The sequence below is a fragment of the Chanodichthys erythropterus genome, chromosome 4 (genome assembly GCF_024489055.1).
Source record: "Chanodichthys erythropterus isolate Z2021 chromosome 4, ASM2448905v1, whole genome shotgun sequence".
NCBI lineage: Eukaryota > Metazoa > Chordata > Actinopteri > Cypriniformes > Xenocyprididae > Chanodichthys > Chanodichthys erythropterus.
Window position 1 is genome coordinate 12,882,501 of NC_090224.1, and position 19,969 is coordinate 12,902,469.

A 19,969-nucleotide genomic window follows, 5' to 3' on the forward strand; every position below is an offset into this window, starting at 1 on the left:
ACATGAAAGAATTTATGCATGTTCTGACATTCTTATAAATTATACATATTAATGTCAGTTGCAAGTGTTGATCTATGACTGTGTTGTTGGATGAATTCTCGCTCATGCTGTGATACATGTCCTAAATGAGGTGATTTATTCTGGTAATCAGTGCAGCCGATTCATTGGCGCTGATATGTTGCAAGAGTCTTCAGATCCTCCATCAAAGAGGAGGCTGGGGGATTTCCAGCCTCAGCCATTTCATCTGTTTCAGTTCCTGTTTTCAGTTGCTGATTTTTGTTTGTTGAGCTTTTCAGGATCTTGTTTTAGTTGTTATACAGAATTTAGGGGTTATGTTAACTTGATGTGTGAACTGGCTAGCGTTGGGACTCGAATCAGATACTTAAAATCAGGAATTGGATGCTTGTTATAAAATTAAAATGTCGATTCTTCTTATCGATTCCTGTGTGCGCATTTCAATGTGGTTTTAAATCATTCAAATGGAAGAAGATGCAAAAAAAAGAACTCAATTTGGCACTCACATGCTGTTTGCTGTGCGCACAAAAAGCCACCTCTCATATAATGCACGAATACTGAATTAAGTTCTCTTCCGCATCGTTTTGCGCTTTTTGTCTGTCAGTGACCTTCAAGATATGCTAGTTGACATTCGATTATTAGCTTATTATCAGCTGACATGATTTGATGGCCCTTGACAGTGGTACTTGAAGGGAACATGCCAAATGTCTGCATTGGTATGTGAGTGGATTATAACTGGTGCAAGATGACGTCATAATAAGGTCTATTGCATCTATTTAGAAAAAAGATGAAAGTGAATTGTCATTTCATGCTGAATTTAATGACAGCAGCACTCAAGTTCAATGAACTATTACATTTGTGTAAAGCCATGTTCTCTAATTTGAGAATGATCCAAATTGCGTCTTCTGCTTCAGTTGGAAGCAAAATTATCTGACGTTCTTTCAGTTCTCATTATCAAAGTCACACATTTTCTTGTTTGACCTAGAAACAATGCACAATGTTAAATATTTCTTATTCATTTTATGTCTCAAAATATAATTTGTTTGCCTTTTTAACAATCCTAAAGTTTTATTACCAGATTTTCAATGCATTCTCATATTTTGCTGTTTCTTCACAGAAGCCAAAGAAGCCCCCACCACCATCCAAAACCACAGGTATGATATCCCATCTTCAACATGCCATTTCACATCTCACTGATTGCATGAATTTGATACATCCCTTCACTCTTTTCTTTTCATTTCAAGCTGCTGTGAGACCACTGAGGTATAAAAAGAGCTTAAAGTGTCATCATACTCATCCTGGTTGCTGATAATGCTCGATGACTCTCTCACAATCACATATGATAAGAGCCACAAAAGCCCTGTGATCAGTTTAAAACTCATTGTCATCAAACATCTTTCGCTTGTTTTTGCCTGTCAGTGACCTAGTAGATTCAAAATATGCTAGTTGATGTTCGATTGTTAGCTGCAGGCAGCTGACATGATTTGATGGGTCTTGACAGAGGTACTTGAAGGGAACTTGCCAATATGTCTGCATCAGAGTGAGTGGATAATAACTGGTGCAAGATGGCATATTGATTTAAGCTGTTTCCTCTGTGGTTTTCAGACAATTATTCTGGTGTATTCTGAGAAGATTAGAGGTGATGCAATATAATTTGGCACATTTCATTATGGTATTGAATACAAAGACCATGCCTGCTCACATACCTCTGCAGCATATTGAAAATTAATGTTTTTGCTTAAGTCGCGGTAAGGATAGATTTTCATCATTTTATATTTCTTGTGTTTTATGAGGGATTCCTTTGTAGCCATGTCTTAGAGCGGCTGCATGAATTTATTTTTATGAACACCATCACAAATATGTTTTTGAGTGTGTATATATATATATATATATTATTTACAAAGAAATTGCAAACTACAAAAATGTATTTAAAATTTTAATTTAATTGAATTCAATTTAAAATAATTAATACTATTTTTTTTATTAAATTTGATTGTATTTTGATTTGATTTAGTTTCATAAAATATTTTTATTTTATTTTATTACTATTTTTTTTATTTTAATTTTATAATAAAGCTTTAATATAACTTCATGGCAGCTGAAAAGATTTTCATTGCATTTTTCATGTACAGTTGACAACGTTGTCAAAACAATCCCCGTTAACACGGATCCGCGAAAATGGCCAAAAACACTTTATTATTCACTCCAGGCCAGTAGTGGGCGATGTCAGTTTGCAAATAAACACTACAAACCTATAGATTGACTGCAGCGTTTTCAAAAATATGCAGTTTTGTAATTTACACAGACAAAACAGCAGTATCATCTACAAAAACTGAATCAAAAAGTTTTCAAAAGTTTGACTGGGACAAAATCATGTGATCTGGCAATGCAGATGTGAAGTCTTATAATGCAGCTGTAACACAGTCAGTCACACCTGTTTTCTGCAAAACATGCAAACAAAAAAGCGGATGTTATGCATCAAAGGAGACCGCATCATCCCAGTTGCTTTATAGAAAGCTTGCAGAGGGTTGCAAAGATTTGGTCTGTCTTTACAACCCACACAGGAAATGCAAGTCATTGACTGTATGTTTCCTATTCTGTTCAAGTGTCTGTCTCAGAAGTTGTTTTGTTCTTTTATCTGCCATATCTAGAGCCGCTCTCTCTGCATTGTAGTTCATTAAAACATATTGTTAACTCAGACAATATGCTTCGTTTCTCAGTCCTGAAACCTGAGGCCCCCAGTGTGGACAAGAAGCAACCGCAGCCACGGCCTGAAGATAAAGGTAAGAGAGGGTTAACTGCCCAATTCCTGTTATACCACAAATTGACCTTGCTGGCTGTAGTGACACACGCTTTGAAGAATGAAATTGCTATTTAAGAGCATTCATATTGGTTATTATGAAACAATGAATAGCTATTAACAAACCACTATAATAATTCCAGTTTTAACATGCTCCAAAATCATCAAGGCTCTGATTTGTTAATTTATTTTTATTCAGTTGTTCATTTGCTGAGCACCTATTAAGAGTTTGTGTAACCGGAGGAGAGAATCTCTCTTGCTTTCATGCATTCAGACATTTCACTTTTATACCCAAATTTCACTGCAGATGAACACTGTGTCACAATGCAACTAGGATGCTAAAAGCCTAAGCTGTGTGTGCACTGCAAGAGTCTGACATCACAACACTCTCAATGTAGACATCTTTGTTGATTTTGATAATAGATTTGAATTAAATAGATTAATAATGATCAAAAGTTACAGTAAAGACATTTCTAATGTCATTTCTAAAAAAAAAAAAAAAAAATCTATTTCAGAGATGCTGTTCTTTTAAACTTTCGATTTATCATTCTGGGTGAGCATAATGGCCCGCTCACACGATAACTGTAAAGATAAACTATAACAGAGTATAGTATATTACTGTCCATGCCAGCATATCGTTTTGCAGGATTCTGATTGGCGGTCAATGTTTTTATCTTTCATCAGCTGGAAAAAATCATTCTGAAGTGATTCCAACAATATCGTTTCTCTGTGCGGTTGTTGTTAGTCTTATATTTAGATTTTTTTATTTTTTTTCATTATATCAGTATCGTTATGGTTATCATCCTTGGTGTGACCGGGCCTTAAAGGGTTAGTTCACCCAATAATGACATTTCTGTCATTAAGTACTTGCCCTCATGTCATTTTACACCGTAAGACCTTCCTTCAGCTTTGGAACACAAATTAAGATATTTTTGATGAAATCCGATAGCTGTATGATCCCTCAATAGACAGCAATTTAACAGCCAATTTCAAGGTCCAGAAAGATACTAAAGACATCGTTAAAATGGTCGATGTGACTACAATGGTTCAACCTTAATTTTATGAAGCGACGAGAACACTTTTTGTGTGTAAAATATCTTCTGTTCTGCGTCATTCTGCTATGCTGTTTACGTCCAGCACTCCCAGGTTCTTTGTCTGAACACTGGCTCAGTATTGGCCATAGCTGATCACATGAGCAGCACGACGCATGCATGTGATGCTGACGCAGGAGCCGGCCAATAATTCTGACTTAGAACCTGGAAGTGCTGAATGTAATCAACAAAGCAGAATGACACAGAACAGAAGATATTGTTGAATAAAGTCATTATTTTTGTTTTGTTTTGTTGCGCAGAAAAAATATTCTCATCACTTCATAAAATTTAGGGTTGAACTACTGCAGTCACATCGACCATTTTAACAATGCCTTTAGTTCCTTTCTAGACCTTTTAAAGTGGTTGTTATATTGCTGTCTATTGAGGAGTCAGATTTCATCAAAAAATATCTTAATTTGTGTTACGAAGATGAACAAAGGTTTTGCAGGTTTGGAACGACATGAGTAAATGATGACAAAGTTTTTAATTTTGGATTAACTATACCTTTTTATTGACTTCTTTCAGAAACTTTAAAAAATCGGTTACTTATTTGTTAAGTTTAGTTAATATATTAACTAACATGAACTAACAATGAGCAATACGTTTGTTACAGTATTTATTAATATTTGTTAAAGTTAGTTTAAAATCCAGCCGTTCATCGTTTTTTCATGTTAGTTCTCGGTGCATTAAGTAATGTTAACAAATACGTTTGATTCTAGTAATATATTGGTTAATGTTGAAATGAACATTAACTAAGATTAATAAATGTATTGTTAATTGTTAGTTCATGTTAACTAATGAAACCTTATTGTAAAGTGTTACCAAAAATATCTTACCGAGCTCAGACTTTTGAATAGCAGTGTAATAATTGTTATAACAGTTGTACACATGAAATGCAAGTTAAAGTTTACTTCACTTTACTGGTATCAACAGAGCAGCTTTTGGTTGTATTGATTATTAATGTGTATTAAGAAGCAGTTGAACTACATAGTCTAGGTCCTGTTGTTAATTTTCAAAATTAATATTTACATAATGCATTCTTTCATATTAGAGCTGCACGATTCTGGATAAATTAAGAATCCCAATATTTTTTGTTGTCAGAGGTGAATATATGCAGGTTATAAAGCGTTTTAGGTTTCCTCTCATCTAAGGGCGTGTTATCACTTCGAGAAATCCATTGTAGAAAAAAAAAATTACAGATGACTACTTTATACCAAATATAATGCTGAAAATAATGCTAAATGAAACTATTGTGTTAAATATGGTCTGAAAAATCTACAGAGAGATTTGGAGATTTAAGTCTGGAAAAGTATGGAACCCTGGCTTATGAAATGGAGTAAAATTGATGCAGGAAGTCTGTATTGATGCTATCCCTATTTACATAGTTAATAATATAGCTCGAGGTAGGTGGGTGTCATCCTCTAGCGTGTGCACTCTGAATACTGTTAATTAAGTATTAAGTAAGAAAACTGTCATGCACTCTGACCATCAGGATGTCTGAGGATCTGCTGTTGTGTTTGACTCAAGGACTTCCTGCCAATTATTTTCTATTCATATGAATGTCACTCTAGTGGAACATATATCTGATAATCTCTGTGATGTTTTTCAGATAAACCTCTCTTCTTTTGAGCAAGTGTCACGTATTTAATGCTGATTGTCGGAAAATGTGATTACATGAAAAAATTCATTGATTTGAAGAGATAGAAGCAGATCATTGTGTCGAAAACATCCTGCCGAAATCTCTCTTGACCTAATTTCAGACATGTATGTCAGTGTGCGCACTCAGTTCAGTACATTATACCACTACATAAAGTTCAGTACATTTATGTGCATTATATCACTACAAAATTGGCTTCTGTTCTCATGGGTTTCTGCTGATTTTTTTTTTTTAAGAATTAACATGTTTCAAACAATTGAGAGTTATGTGAAATGCTAAAACTAATAATATTGTTGTATTCACCTTATTGCAATATCCTGCATCTAGATAATTAAAGGGACAGTTCACACAAAAATAAAAAATCTGTCAATAATTAATTATTCTCATGTCATTTCAAGACTTTGGACTCTTCGGAACACAAATGAAGGTCTTTTTGATGAAATCTGAGAGCTTTCTGTCCCTCTATAGACAGCTACGCAACTGTAACACACAAGAATGAACCACAATGGTTCACGCACGTGTCAAGCAAACATGTTTGAGCTTCTGTTTACCACAACTGATGTGTGAGTTGGTGAATGTTTATATGTGAATAGAAGCCTAAATTCATTCTGCTCAGTGTATAATGTGATCATGCCTCTTCAGAAAATACATATGGATTTGATTTACGATCCCTTTATGAATTTTTTTAAAGCGTCAAAGTGGTAGTCACGTAGATGTCTATGAAGGGACAGAAAGCTCACAGATTTCATTAAAAAGATCTGTGTTACAAAAGTATTGTGGGTTTGAAACAACACGAGGGTGAATAATTAATGAAAGAATTTTAATATTTGGGTGATCTATCCCTTTAACTCTCTTAGCTATCAGAACCTTATAAGAGACAAAATAATCAAAATTAGAACAATGTTAGGGTAGACCTTTATTGTCTCTAAACATATATTTTTGTCCTTTGTCTCTCTAAAGTTGTCAAGCCCTTGCCAGAGAAACCCGCCAAACCTGCCGGCCCCATCGTACCTCCGAAAAAACCTGTGCCTCCAAACAAGGGACTGCTGCGTCCTTCCATCCACACAAAACGACCTGACTTGCCTCTCACTCCATCACCAGCCGCCAAGCAAGTGTTAGTGTCACAAGCTTTATCTTAATGCATTTTTAGATTTTAGAAGCAAAATCAGTTTGTTGCAGAATTAAAATATTTGATTTCTAATTCAGTATTTCATGTTAATAATTTTTAATACTTGGGGGAAATGTCTGTCTGTCTGTCTGTCGAGATAGATAGATATTTTTTTCTATATACTGATAGATAGATGCATTCCCAAGTGTTAAAAAATATTAAAATGATTAAAGTACTATTTGTAGTATATCAAATATTAAAAAGCCAAATATTATATAATATTATAATATTTTATAATTATTGTTCGTATTTTTATTAATGTATTTTACATGTATGCATATATTTATATTTATATTTAAAAATAAGTATTTTCCAGTATATCAGTATATTGCTCTCTTTTCTATATTGGAGGAAATATACTGAGGTTGTTGCAATGGATTGTTTTTTTTTTTGTTTTTTTTTGTTTTTTCTGCTAAAGATACTGTATTTGTGATACCTTATGTCCTTATTGTAAAGACGGGTTTCTTATAGACCTTATGTAGCCACGTCCTTTTTCATCGCTTGCACTCGTTGTGTTCTTTCTTTCGTTTGTATTTCCACAGCACGAAGGTAAGATCTTACGAATTTATGACCTAATCACTCGTTTTAAAATCTTCCTGTTTTGTTATGTCATCCGATTAAAACATTACAACGCTCATGATAACTTTTGTTAACTTTACAATAACTAAATCCACTTCACCTGCTACTCTTTGACAGTGATGCCATAGAAATATACAGAGCAACCGCATAAACGGAAGTTCGAAATATAAAAGATAGCTGCACGTTTGTTTCTCCGGCACATAAGGTCTATAAGGCAGCATAATTTTGTCTAGAACAGCCTTTGCATTTAGAGTGTGACTGTGATGCCTTATAAATCCCACAGGCACAATGGTGAAGTTCCCCTCATACGAACAAAACCAGAGACCGAACCTGTACCCATCAAGCCAAAAACCCCTATTGTGGACAGCGGTGAGAAGAATTCAGAAGCGGGTAAGTTGTTCTTTGCTGGTTTTGGTTTACAGTGATCATAATATGGCAAGAAATCTATAACTAAGTAGGTTAGAATTGTTTAGCAGCAAAAAATAGGCTTGCATCACACTGCTTACACACACACAACAACAGAGAAAGGTTATCATTTATTTTGCTATTGTAACTTTGAAGTTCTGATCTGCGACCCTTCAGTTGAGAACTATTGGTATAGAGGCCGTAATGTTAGTATTTGGAATCGTTTTGGTTCTTGTATGCAAAATTTGCTGTGGTGTGGGTGAATCTGTTTGTGGATTAGCACCATGGATCCCTTGCTAGGAGCAGGATTATTCCTCCTGCATAGGAGATGATGGTCCAGATCTGTAGAGCAGGTGGCTCAGCCTCAGAGGAGCATGGGAAGAGCCCTTCTGTCATGTACTAAAGCCTCAGTCATCCCCACGATTCCATGGCTTACTTCAATCCATTTGTCGCTCCATCTTCTGCTTAATACCACACCAGTCACCTTTTCAAAGATGTTATAAAAAAATATATTTTTCATGTTAAAAATTCCTGTGAAAGATAATGGAAGAGACTTGTTTATTATGTATGTTCAGTTGCCTTGGGTGCCATCTTTACATTGATATTTTTTTGGGGGGGGTTTAAGGATATCTTTAGCAAGTTATTTCTCAAGGTTCACCTCGTTTTGTGCTTTGCGAAAATTGCAAATTAATGAACTCTGAATAATTTCCTTAGCTCGAGATGATTTTTTGGCTGTTTAAAGATAACTGCTGTAAAAGAATACTTCATATCATTAAATTTCTTATTTTTTGATGATATAATTTAGGAGTTATTTTGATTTACATATTTGAGACATTTGATAAACCATTTTAATCACTGCAGAGTAATACAAATTTGTTAAATTGGCTGTTTAGTGCAGCTAATCTCTCGGCTCAAGCTTATTCTGATAAGTTTCAATTAAGTCTGGCTGTGTTAAATTAGTTTTTTGACATAACTTATTAATACTGTGAATAAGACAGATAAAAAAAAATCTTTTTAAATGCAGGATCACACTGGAAGATGTTTAACTTTAAGGCACCATATTTTGCTTGTAAAAAATTGCTTCAAAGTAGGCACTTGATGATAAGGAAACAATAAGAAAGATGATTGCTTCAAAAAGAAATGATGGTTGAGAAGATTCACTGTTTTTGGACAAAAGCTGCTTCATTCTGAGAGGTTAACCAAAGACGCACCAAAGTTTATATAATCGCAATATCACGAAAGGTCATGAGCAAGGTCATGTCAATGCAGCAGGGTTCTGGGTTTTTTCGCCACCTTTAGAAAGAGAAAATCGTTAACTCAGGTTATGCCACTTCATGGAAATACTTTTTCAGTATTTACAAGAACAAGTGGTTTGTATCATCTGTCTCTGAGATATCATTAAGAGGCTGGCTGATGAGATAAAATTGTTAGGTAGGTATATTAAAATTCATCAGATGAATTTTAAGTGCCAGATTTTAAGATATCAAACTGACAGCTGTACCAAGATGATTGATTGGAATTTTTTCAAACACTGTGACACTGTATTATATACCCATCACTCAGTCATGATTGTAATTTCCTGCTCCGTTGGGTTTTGATCTAGACATGGTATAAACTCAGTTTATTACCTCATATGACTTTTAAAGTTTTAGTTCACCCAAAAATGAAAATTATGTCATTTATTACTTACCCTCATGTCATTCTACCCCTGTAAGACCTTTATCTTCAGAACACAAATTAAAGGAACACTTCACTTTTTTTGAAAATAGGCTCATTTTTAGTTCATTGAACCGATCTGATTTTTCCTATTTAAAACTTGACTCTTCTGTAGTTACATCGTGTACTAAGACCGACGGAAAATTAAAAGTTGCGATTTTCTAGGCTGATATGGCTTGGAACTATACTCTCATTCCGGCGTAATAATCAAGGAACTTTGTTGCCGTACCATGGGTGCAGCAGGCGCAATGATATTACGCAGGGCCTATGACCCCCTGCTTGCACAGGAAGCGTGCCTTGCAACCATGGAGACATTTGTGAGAGGTGGTGTGTAATATCATAGTTCCTAGCCATATCGGCCTAGAAAATCGCAACTTTTCATTTTCCGTCAGTCTTAGTACACGATGGAACTACAGAAGAGTCAAATTTTAAATAGGAAAAATATTGAAACTCTTTGGTCATTTTTAAGCGAGATGCTAACGGTCTAATCAGATTCAATAAACTATGCTAAGCTATGCTAAAAGTGGTACCGCCAGACCTGGAGATCGGCTGTATGCATTCAAAAATGGTAAAACTCAACTGTTTAACTCCAGGGGAGTTGGAAAATGATTCAATTTTCAAAAAAAGTGGAGTGTTCCTTTAAGATATTTTTGATTGAATCCGATGGCTCAATGAGGCCTCTAGTGCCAGCAAGTTAATTTACACTTTCAGTACCCAGAAAGGTACTAAAATATATTTAAATCAGTTCATGTGACTACAGTGGTTCTACCTTAATATTATAAAGTGACAAGAATACTTTTTTTAGGGCTTTTTTTTAGACTTTTATTTTGCAAACGATTAATCTCAAAATAACGACTTTTCAACAAAATCTAATTATGGCCGATTTCAAAAACATTACTTCAAATCTTTTTTTCGAATCAGTGGTTCAGAACGCTTGTTAAACTGACAAACTGCTAAAGTCACGTGACTTTGGCACTCCGAAACGCTGATTTGAAGCAAAAGATTCAAAGGAGTGTTTTGAAATCGCCCTTTCACTAGATATTGTGGAAAAGTCGTTATTTTGGGTTTTTTTTGGCGCACAAAAATTATACTCGTTGCTTTATTATATTACGGTTGAACCACTGTGCTCACATGAACTGTTTTAAATATGTTTTTAGTACCTTTCTGGGCACTGAAAGGCCTCACTGAGCCATCAGATTTCATCAAAAATATCTTAATTTGTGTTCCAAAAATGAACAAAGGTCTTACAGGTGTAGAACGACATGAGGGTGAGTAATAAATGTCATAATTTTCATTTTTGGGTGAACAAACCCTTTAAATTGGCTTGTGTAACTCCATTTGGCTCATATATAACTTCTAAATTATAATTAATCTTAGATGGATCGTGTTTGACTTTGTGACTAAAGACTGTTCCCATGTTCATTCTAAATATTTTATGTCTTATTCCCATAGTTAATCTCATGAGTTTTGACGATGTCTCCTCTACCTCGGAGAAGTTAACCCACCCTACCGCACAGCGACCAAAGATGCCTGGGAGAAGACCGCCTGGTCACAGAAGCCACTCTGTGAGTAGATGTACTTTTGCTTAGCTTGAGCTCTGATGTCTCAGTTTGATTCTAATATACTAATGCAAAGTCATGGATAATGACACAAAATGTTTGTTTTTTTGTTTTTTTTTTAAGCAAAACTTTTTTTAATTATAACATTTCATCAAGACATTATTTTATTTAGCACATTCATTAAGTGATATGCTTCCACTTGGAGATAAAATTTTAATGAAAATTGGTGTGATGTTTTATTTCATTAAGAAAATGCATTAAATGCCATTTTTAATAGAAGAAAAACATAATAATTATCTATATCAACCAATCAACATCCATAATAACAGTTATTATAATTTTCAATAAAACATTTTCACATTCTTGGTTCACAGAATTGTTGTGCTAGTTTGTGTTAGTATTTTTTTAAAGTTCCCAAAATGTCATGGGTGAAATCACAGACGTGGTTTAAACCATAGACTTGCAGGCTGAGCAAACCAGTATCTGCTAAATCTCTTTATGCTACCATAAGCACTAACTTTTGTTTTTAGATTTATACATCTAATTTGAGTGAGAAAGAATCATGCAAAAGGAATCAGGCAGTTCTCCAGTCGGGATCAAAAAAGGCTTTACCGGTGAATCCCCAGATGGGACGCGTGTCAAGTATAGTGCTATTTGCACTTCACATGTTTTTCTAACTTGCTCTGTAATGTCTCACAGCCAAGCAAGGAGATTGGCGAGAAAGCTGAGAAAATCGAGGAAGTGGATGAAGTTGACCCTGTGCCTTCTGCACAGAGTTCGTTTAAGGTAAATTAGGTTTTTACCTCAAATATAGTAGTACACAATACACAACAAAAAAATGTAAAATTTAGAATGACCTGAGAATTTTCATTTTTGGGTGAACTATCCCTTTAATGCAAGAATCTTATGTGCCTTACTGTAATATCTGAATCGAATAATTTAATAGCTTGCCAAAGATCTGTGGCTCCTTGAGAATAAATTCCATGAAATTATGTTCTCAAGGGTTTGTGAGCAAACAACAACTCTGATACGATCTCGACTGAATGTCTGGCTTTTCATTTTCAATGAGGTTTCAGCCCTGAGGACTTTGTATTTAAGTATGTAGTGTTCTTTACATTAAGCTTATGTAAAGTAGACTGGAACACTCTCTCATATTCTCATAGTTGGACTTGAACAAGGTCACGGTATCATTGGGGACGTCATTGGGTGTTTGGTAGTTTTTGGAGTGAAACAAAAAAAAAAAAAACACTTTGGACAAAAAATTATATATTATATTATATATATACCAAAAAAAAAAAATCCAATTAATTAATGAAATGTATTTAATAATCAACTCTCAAATACAAACTGAGTTATATAAACATCTAAATTGCACACCAGGTATTTTAATCACAATTACATTAATACTCCAATTTAACCATTTAAATGGTTGCTGTAATAACTTTTCATGACAGATTTTTTTAAACATTAAAGCAGAACTAAGTAACTTTTTTTACCTTCATAAATAGTTTTCTAAGTCCTTACGATCGTTAATTGATTTGTAGTGGTGTGTTTGAGGCGAGCACTAACCCCCTCTGGCACGTCTACGCCAGAATACAGTACTTGCAACTTGAGCAGCACCGACCCGAAACAATCTCGCCTCATGTTCATGTTCACGCGAGAGTGACAAAATGCTTTAAGGTAATTCAAAAACAATGTATATATTATGTCTTTATAAGACAATTTCGAAAATTACCCACCTCCATCGAGTGTACTGTATTTGCAAATTACCCACCTCCTCTTTCTTGTACTGTATTTGCAAAACTACTGCGCTGGCGAGTGTTGTAGTCGTTGTAGTCCAGAGCTGCGCTTGGAGTATTTATGACAGTGTCATTCACTGAAGAAAACTGTAGGGGGAGCTTCACGAATCTTGCTTAGTTCTGCTTTAAATACTGAAGAAAACAGGTTTTAAAACAGTCAGGTTAAATTTATTTTATAGCACACTTTATTCTAAAGCAGCTTTACAGATAATCATTATGTTTCTGTTTATAATATCTTAATATCTTCATGCCTTATATTCTGATTTACCAGATTATAGCTGGGTGATTTAAATATAATTTACATTTTGCAATGATACAAGTAATCGAGCAGTCGAGAGATGCTATATATTCACATTCACATTGTATCCAGACTTGAAAGTGGACACTTTTTTTTTATTATAATTAGTAATTATAAACTTGATATTTTTTTCGAATTCTAATAATTATTCTAAATAATAATATGAATAATGGGGTAGTTCACCCAAAAATTTACTAATTTATTTACTCACCTTCATGTCATTCCAAGCCCATAAGACTTTTGTTCATCTTCAGAATGCAAATTAAGATATTTTTAATGAAATTTTCTGTCCCTCCATTGACATTCCACGCAACTATCATTTTGACTTTTCAAAACGTTCATAAAGAGATCTTTTTGACACAAAAGAGAACTATCTGTGAATCTCCTGTCTGTGTGACACACACAACTCGTGCGCACAGAAAGCCGCTTCAGACAGCGCGCCGGTACCGCACGGTGTTCTCTTTAGTGCTTGAATGGACAAAAACACAAAAATATGCCAATTTGGTCAAGTATCCTCATAAATGAGTTAAATAAATTCTTAAATGAATGTAAAGTGTTATGAGAAAATGGGATGTTTGTCAGATCTGCGTCATGTGCGTCAGGTCTAAAAGTGACAGCAGCCTAAGAAACCTCCTGCTGTCTATATCATTAATGTTAATCATAGAACAAAAGTCAAGAGAAAAGATTTTAGCATTGAGCCCTGATATATTAGAGCTAAATGTTAAAATTGGTAGCTTTCAGTTATACTGTAATGTTGAATGGCTATAATTAATGACAAAAAAAAATAAACAACAACATTCAATTGACATAACATGGTGATACTGGCCTTCATTCATAAAAAGATATATACAAACTTTGTTGTTTCTACATTAATTTGGATATTAAATGTGAAATTACAATATAAAAATATATTAAAAATTTTAATGTTAGGTGCGATTAATCACGATAAATAACAGAAAAATATCCAATTAGTTTTTTTTTTTAATTGATTGACAACACTACTTTGAATATATTCACAGAAATCAAAAATGTTTTGATTAATGGGAATGTGAAAAAGTTCACTAAGAACATTATAAGCGAATCAGACTTTGGACAAATTAACTCAGACCACCTTCTGTGTGACCTTTTTCTTGTGGCTTTTTAAGATCTAATTTTTAGCAATGCATTTCATTACATTTAAAGTGGAGTGATTAATCTGCCAGCAATTACGAATATATGATGTCAGCCTCTCAGCTGGAAACACCTCAGCTTCAAGGTCACCTGCCATTGCATAAAATTCTCAAATCAAGTGAAATCATCCTTGTACATCAGACTAACAGGGAACTAGTTCAGAAATTTATAACAGATTGAAGATAAGGGTATAAGGGTGTAACAGTTGTATTGTTTGAAAAGGAAATGCGTGTACCGCTAAACACTTATGAGCATTAAAAAACCCAAATTGGATTATTTTGCGATTCTATAATATTGATAAAATTATTGCTTTTCTTGCAGACGCCCGTCTTATCGCCCCTACCATCTACAGCACCTAAAGCAATTTCAGCCTCTCATATCACGCCCGAGCCCAAACCAAAACCTGACAAGGAAGAGGAGAAAAGATCTGAACTGGAGGACCTGAAGGCTCAGATGAAGGAGCTAGTGCTGTCTATAGAGTTACTAAAGACACAACAGTCGTAAGTAGCAACGCTGCGTATTAGTTTTGTTTCATGCTGCTCGTTTTCTGGTATTCTCTACTGGTCTAGTTATGTCTATTATGCACAAAAGCGGTTCATTCACATTTAAAATTTCATCTACGTTTACATTTATTCATTTAGCAGATGCTTTTACCCAAAGCAACTTACAAATGAGAAATACAAAAAGTGATTCATCTTAAGGAGGCAATAATAAGTATCAAACATTGTCCAGAACAGTACCAGCAGGCAGGGATATAAGAAATAGTGAAAACAGAAGAAGATTTTTCTTTAAGTCAGCAGATAAGCTCTTACAGAAGAGATGAGTTTTTTTCAGCTGTTTGAATATTGTCAGGGATTCATCTGTACGCATAGGACTTGGAAGACCATTTCATCTCAGTGTAGATAAAGTACATAAAAATCTCCTGCGACCTTAATCTTTAGAACCTCTGCTGTCTTTTATAATTCTTTAACCTCTTTCATAACTTTGCAGGAGAGAGCTTGGTGAACTCCGAAAAGAGCTGGATGATGAACGGCTCAAACGGGTGGCCCTGCAGGTAAGCCAATCTTTTTGGCTTGTCAGAGTCTGTTAGTTTGATGTGAACGGATGTCAGATTGCTGTTTCTGAGGGCAGTGATATGCAGGCAGAATACCTTGAGTTTACTTCCACACTCAGCAGGGTGAACACAAGGGGTCTGACCCAGCTCTGAATCTCATGCTGTGCGTTTCTCCCACTTACTGACCACAGAACTATCAATACTGTTTCTAAAATCCACCTCTACTAGCCACCAAGAGGCACAGCATCAAATGAGAACAAGGTATCGAATCAATTGTGGCAAGAGGTGATTGAGATTATCTAAAATGTTATATACCTCTTGTAACGTGTTTTTTATACTTGAAATTAAATAGCTTTTGACAATAATCAGTGGTATTTTCTAAGGCACCTAATGTATCCCACACAGTTTGTGTGATTACTTTTTTTAAAGGGTTAGTTCACCCAAAAATGAAAATTCTGTCATTTATTATGTATCCTCATGCCGTTCCACACCTGTAAGACCTTTGTTAATCTTCGGAACACAAATGAAGATATTTTAGTTGAAATCCGATGGCTCCGTGAGGCCTCCATAGGGAGCAATGACACTTCCTCTCAAGATCCATTAAGGTACTAAAAACATATTTAAATCGGTTCATGTGAGTACAGCGGTTCAATATTAATATTATAAAGCGACGAGAATATTAAATGAATCAGTGTATCGAATCTGCTGTTCGGAGCGCCAAAGTCACATGATTTCAGCCGTTGGCAGTTTGACACGCGATCCAAATCATAATTTTGAAATCGGCCATCACTAAATAAGTCGTTATTTTGTTTTTTTGGCACACCAAAAATATTCTTGTCACTTTATAATATTAATATTGAACCACTGTACTCACATGAACTGATTTAAATATGTTTTTAGTACCTTAATGGATCTTGAGAGAGTAAATGTCATTGCTCCCTATGGAGGCCTCACGGAGCCATCGGATTTCAACTAAAATATTTTAATTTGTGTTCCGAAGATTAACGAAGGTCTTACGGGTGTGGAACGACATGAGGGTATGTAATACATGACAGAACTAACCCTTTAAGCAATCACACATACTTTTAATTTATTTTCAATTTTAAAAAAAATAATTTGGACGTAACCACAGAAACGGATGAGTTTTTTTATCATTTTCTTTAGAAAATGTAGTTTTTTAATTGACATTCATTGAGCTTTGAGATCATTGTAAGAGGGGCTTTGTAAAATGTTAACTTCTGTAGCAAACTGTTTGCTTAATATGCAGTGTTAGACATTTTATAAAATTACACAAATTTCTGATAAAGTTATCTTCTATAGAAGTATGACACTTTATCCAAAATACTTTCACTGAAACAGTCTTTGAACAAGCTAACAAATGAAGCCTACTTTGTTTTACACATCAGCCAACAATATGGTTCAGCAAAAGAAGGAATCTATACTTCATTTCTGCTGGTAAACTCCATTTTTTTTATAGATATTTTCGTGTTGGACTTGGTTACATTCATGTTCACCTTGCTATGAAACTTTAACTCTTTCCCCTACCATTGATGGAATTTTCCATCATTTATTACACAGCGCTTCCCCACTATTGAGGGACTTTTTTAGCAATCCATGTTTTCAGTTTTATATGGTAGGCAGCACTATAATGCATCTCCTGAAATAGTGTAAAAATTTCCAGATCAAAACACAGGCGAAAGCTAACACGATCATCAAAAATTAACAGCATTTAAATCAAAACGGCCTAATGTTATTTAATAAAATCTCCAACCCACAGAGAGATATTAGATTGTGAAACTTTGGAGGTGTTGATGGACTCGAACGACTTCATCTACGTTTTGATCATTGTTCTGAATCCGATCCAGATCAAGTCTTTAGCCACATTCACACAGCAACAGTTGTCAGTCCTGTATTTGAGTCCTTAATACAGTTAAGTTCACACACAGTACGCTTATTTATGGGAGTGACAACCGCTTTCTAACCAAACTCAAACCAGGACATTTCCAGGACTCGCAACTGCATTTTCGGAAAATGTGCGCTGTGTGAACAGAACAGGACTGGATAACTAGTTGTCTGTCACATCATCACGTCATACAGTGCGAGAGAGCCACTGTGCTAAGGGGTTTTCTGTGTGTGATTTCACTTTTGGTAACTTACAGTGAGGGAGATATGAGCTGTGTGTCATCTAAAGGTTTTAGATCCAGTCACTATTCCTCACCATCAGTTTTGTGTTCTATGCGTGAATCAAATGCCGTGTCGTGCGAGAAACTGCAAAGGACGTGAGACTCGAGTACAACGGAAAATTTCATAGATTAACTTGTGGCTCAATTGGACTCTGTCCTGTCAAAAGTGATGACTTTTTCCAGTTTAATGGATGTCGCCATCTTTGATATTACTTTGGTCGCTGTCACTATGGTTACTAGTGAGGGAATAGGGGCTTGACTCTCATTGCATGTTCATACAGACAGTTGACTTGAGAAGTTGCTGTGTGAATGGGACATTTCAAGACTCACCTGTAAGTAAATGCGGTTGTCAATCCCTAAAACTGACAGTGTGACAAAAACACAATTTTGTAAGGTTTTTTTTTTTCAAAATTCTGCATTTTTTAATGAAACTTAGCCATATTCAAGATTTGAATAAAAAAGAAAGACAAGAATACATGAAGCTAGAATAAAAGGTGCTGGTTGGCATCCTTAAAAAAACACTGGTGAAGAAAGTTAAAATGCAAACAACACTTCACCATGTTTGTGTGCTTATTTCCAGATGGAGATAGAAAAACTGAAGAAGATTGTACAATCAACATGAAATCTGGCACCTTGAACTGGACTGATGGCTCCCCTGTCACGTCAAGAGTGGAAAGCGACCTCCAGATGGAGGGACGGATATCATTCACGTCATCATTACACTCACTGACTTACTCCACAAATTCACATATTTGCACATGAGGTTTTTTCTAGGTTTAAAAAAGTGTAATTATGACATATGTATATGTTTGTTTTCCTCTTTTTTTTAATTTTTTTTTTATTTTTCTTTTTTTTTTTGCCAACAAAAAATGATTGAGGCCTTACCTTACTACTGTGCTGGATATGCATTCTGTGCACTTACTGGGAAGTGCAACAGATTATGCATTTAATACTACTGAGTCTGTATAAATGTCGGGGGATTATGTTTTTTATGACATTGGGTTAGTTTTTAAAGAAAGCTATTATGATCTCAGCAATATTCTGTCTATATTAGCCTCATTAGATGAATATCAAATGTATGGCATACTCTTGTTTCCTTAGTGATGATGTATTCTGTTGTTGTTGTTTCAAAAGGGAGAACATTTCTGTTTGTTTTTCTCTAACATTCCTATCCAGGGTAACACTATTGTGCCTGTTAAGATTTTTACAAGTGTTAATACTGGGAGCTCTCATACTATATAAATATATATATATATATATAAATATATATGTGTATACTTAGATCTACAGCATGATATATTTTTATGGTCTAATGATAGTGACATCATAAAGAAAATGTACTGGGATTATGTACCTGTGTTTTGGTTTAAGATATTCACGCCCCCATAGAAAAGTAAAATTGGCTTCAACAAGCAGTGCCATTTCACCATACGAATGGCAGAAATCCATTTTGCAATTTATTCATTTTAATAGCGTAGAGTACCGGTTGTTTTGTTCTGCGGTTACATCCCCTTGCAAAAATCACACTGAAATCTGAAAGATCCATTTGGCTTTTTTGGCATAACCCTCTCTGACTGCTGTTTCTACATGGCTGGTTGGCTAGTTAAAACAGTATGGATGTTGATCAATGAACACCTCAGGTTATAGACTGGCGGTTGGTACAGAGGGAAGCAGTGGCTCTTTGAGGAGTAATTTTAGTACCACATTGTTATCAACGGCTATGCTGTAGAAGTAAGGTCTGCTGACCAAAATGGATCTTTTAGTCAATTGGTTCTGATCCTAGAAACATACAGTGAATGAAACACTCTCAGGTACACTGAAGTGTCCCTCAGGCCTCTTAACCCTTAAGCTGAAAATCCATTTTTAAAAGCATTCCTGAGCTGGAATTGTTGGTCTGTCTCTGTGAGAGAGCGTGTATGGGAGTTGTTGATGCAGTAGGATGACGGGTTGATCCCTTAAGCAATAAACCGGCAAATCTTTTTGGTTTCCATTTCTATGTCATCTGAAATTGGGTAGAACACATTCCATTTTATTATTTTATTTCTTAAGATCTGTTGTGCACATACAACATCTATCAAAATGATCTTGTTTACATGAATTACTGAATTGCATGAGCTGAGATTTTTTTTCCAAACTAAATAAATGTTTATTTACAGAGATTGTTGTGATTATTTAGGTGTTCAATATTCGTATATTTTTTTACTTTTTTCCCCACAGAATAATCTGAATAGTTTTTTTTTTTTTAAGATTTCAAAAGAAGTCTCTTATGCTTACCAAAGCATATTTATTTGATTAAAAATAATAAAATAGTAATATCATGAAATATTATTACAATTTAAAATAACTTTTCTAATTGAATACCTTGTAAAATGTCATTTATTCATGATGGTAAAGCTGAATTTTCAATATCAATATTCCAGTCTTCAGTGTCACATGATCTTTCAGAAATCATTCTTTTATGCTGATTTGATGCTC

General features: G+C 34.8%; 1 protein-coding gene across 3 annotated transcripts in view; it reads left to right on the forward strand.

Moving 5' to 3' along the window:
* Nucleotides 1–19,646, forward strand: part of cd2ap (CD2-associated protein) — a 56,273-nt gene extending 36,627 nt beyond the window's left edge. For all 3 annotated transcript variants that reach the window (XM_067384142.1, XM_067384143.1, XM_067384144.1), the window contains 9 exons: nt 1,133–1,169; nt 2,736–2,798; nt 6,524–6,677; nt 7,594–7,700; nt 10,884–10,996; nt 11,690–11,776; nt 14,579–14,757; nt 15,248–15,311; nt 18,075–19,646. In XM_067384142.1, coding sequence (XP_067240243.1) covers nt 1,133–1,169; nt 2,736–2,798; nt 6,524–6,677; nt 7,594–7,700; nt 10,884–10,996; nt 11,690–11,776; nt 14,579–14,757; nt 15,248–15,311; nt 18,075–18,116 — 846 coding nt within the window. In that variant the 3' untranslated portion in view covers nt 18,117–19,646. The remainder of the gene's footprint in view (nt 1–1,132; nt 1,170–2,735; nt 2,799–6,523; nt 6,678–7,593; nt 7,701–10,883; nt 10,997–11,689; nt 11,777–14,578; nt 14,758–15,247; nt 15,312–18,074) is intronic.
* Nucleotides 19,647–19,969: the final 323 nt, after the last annotated feature.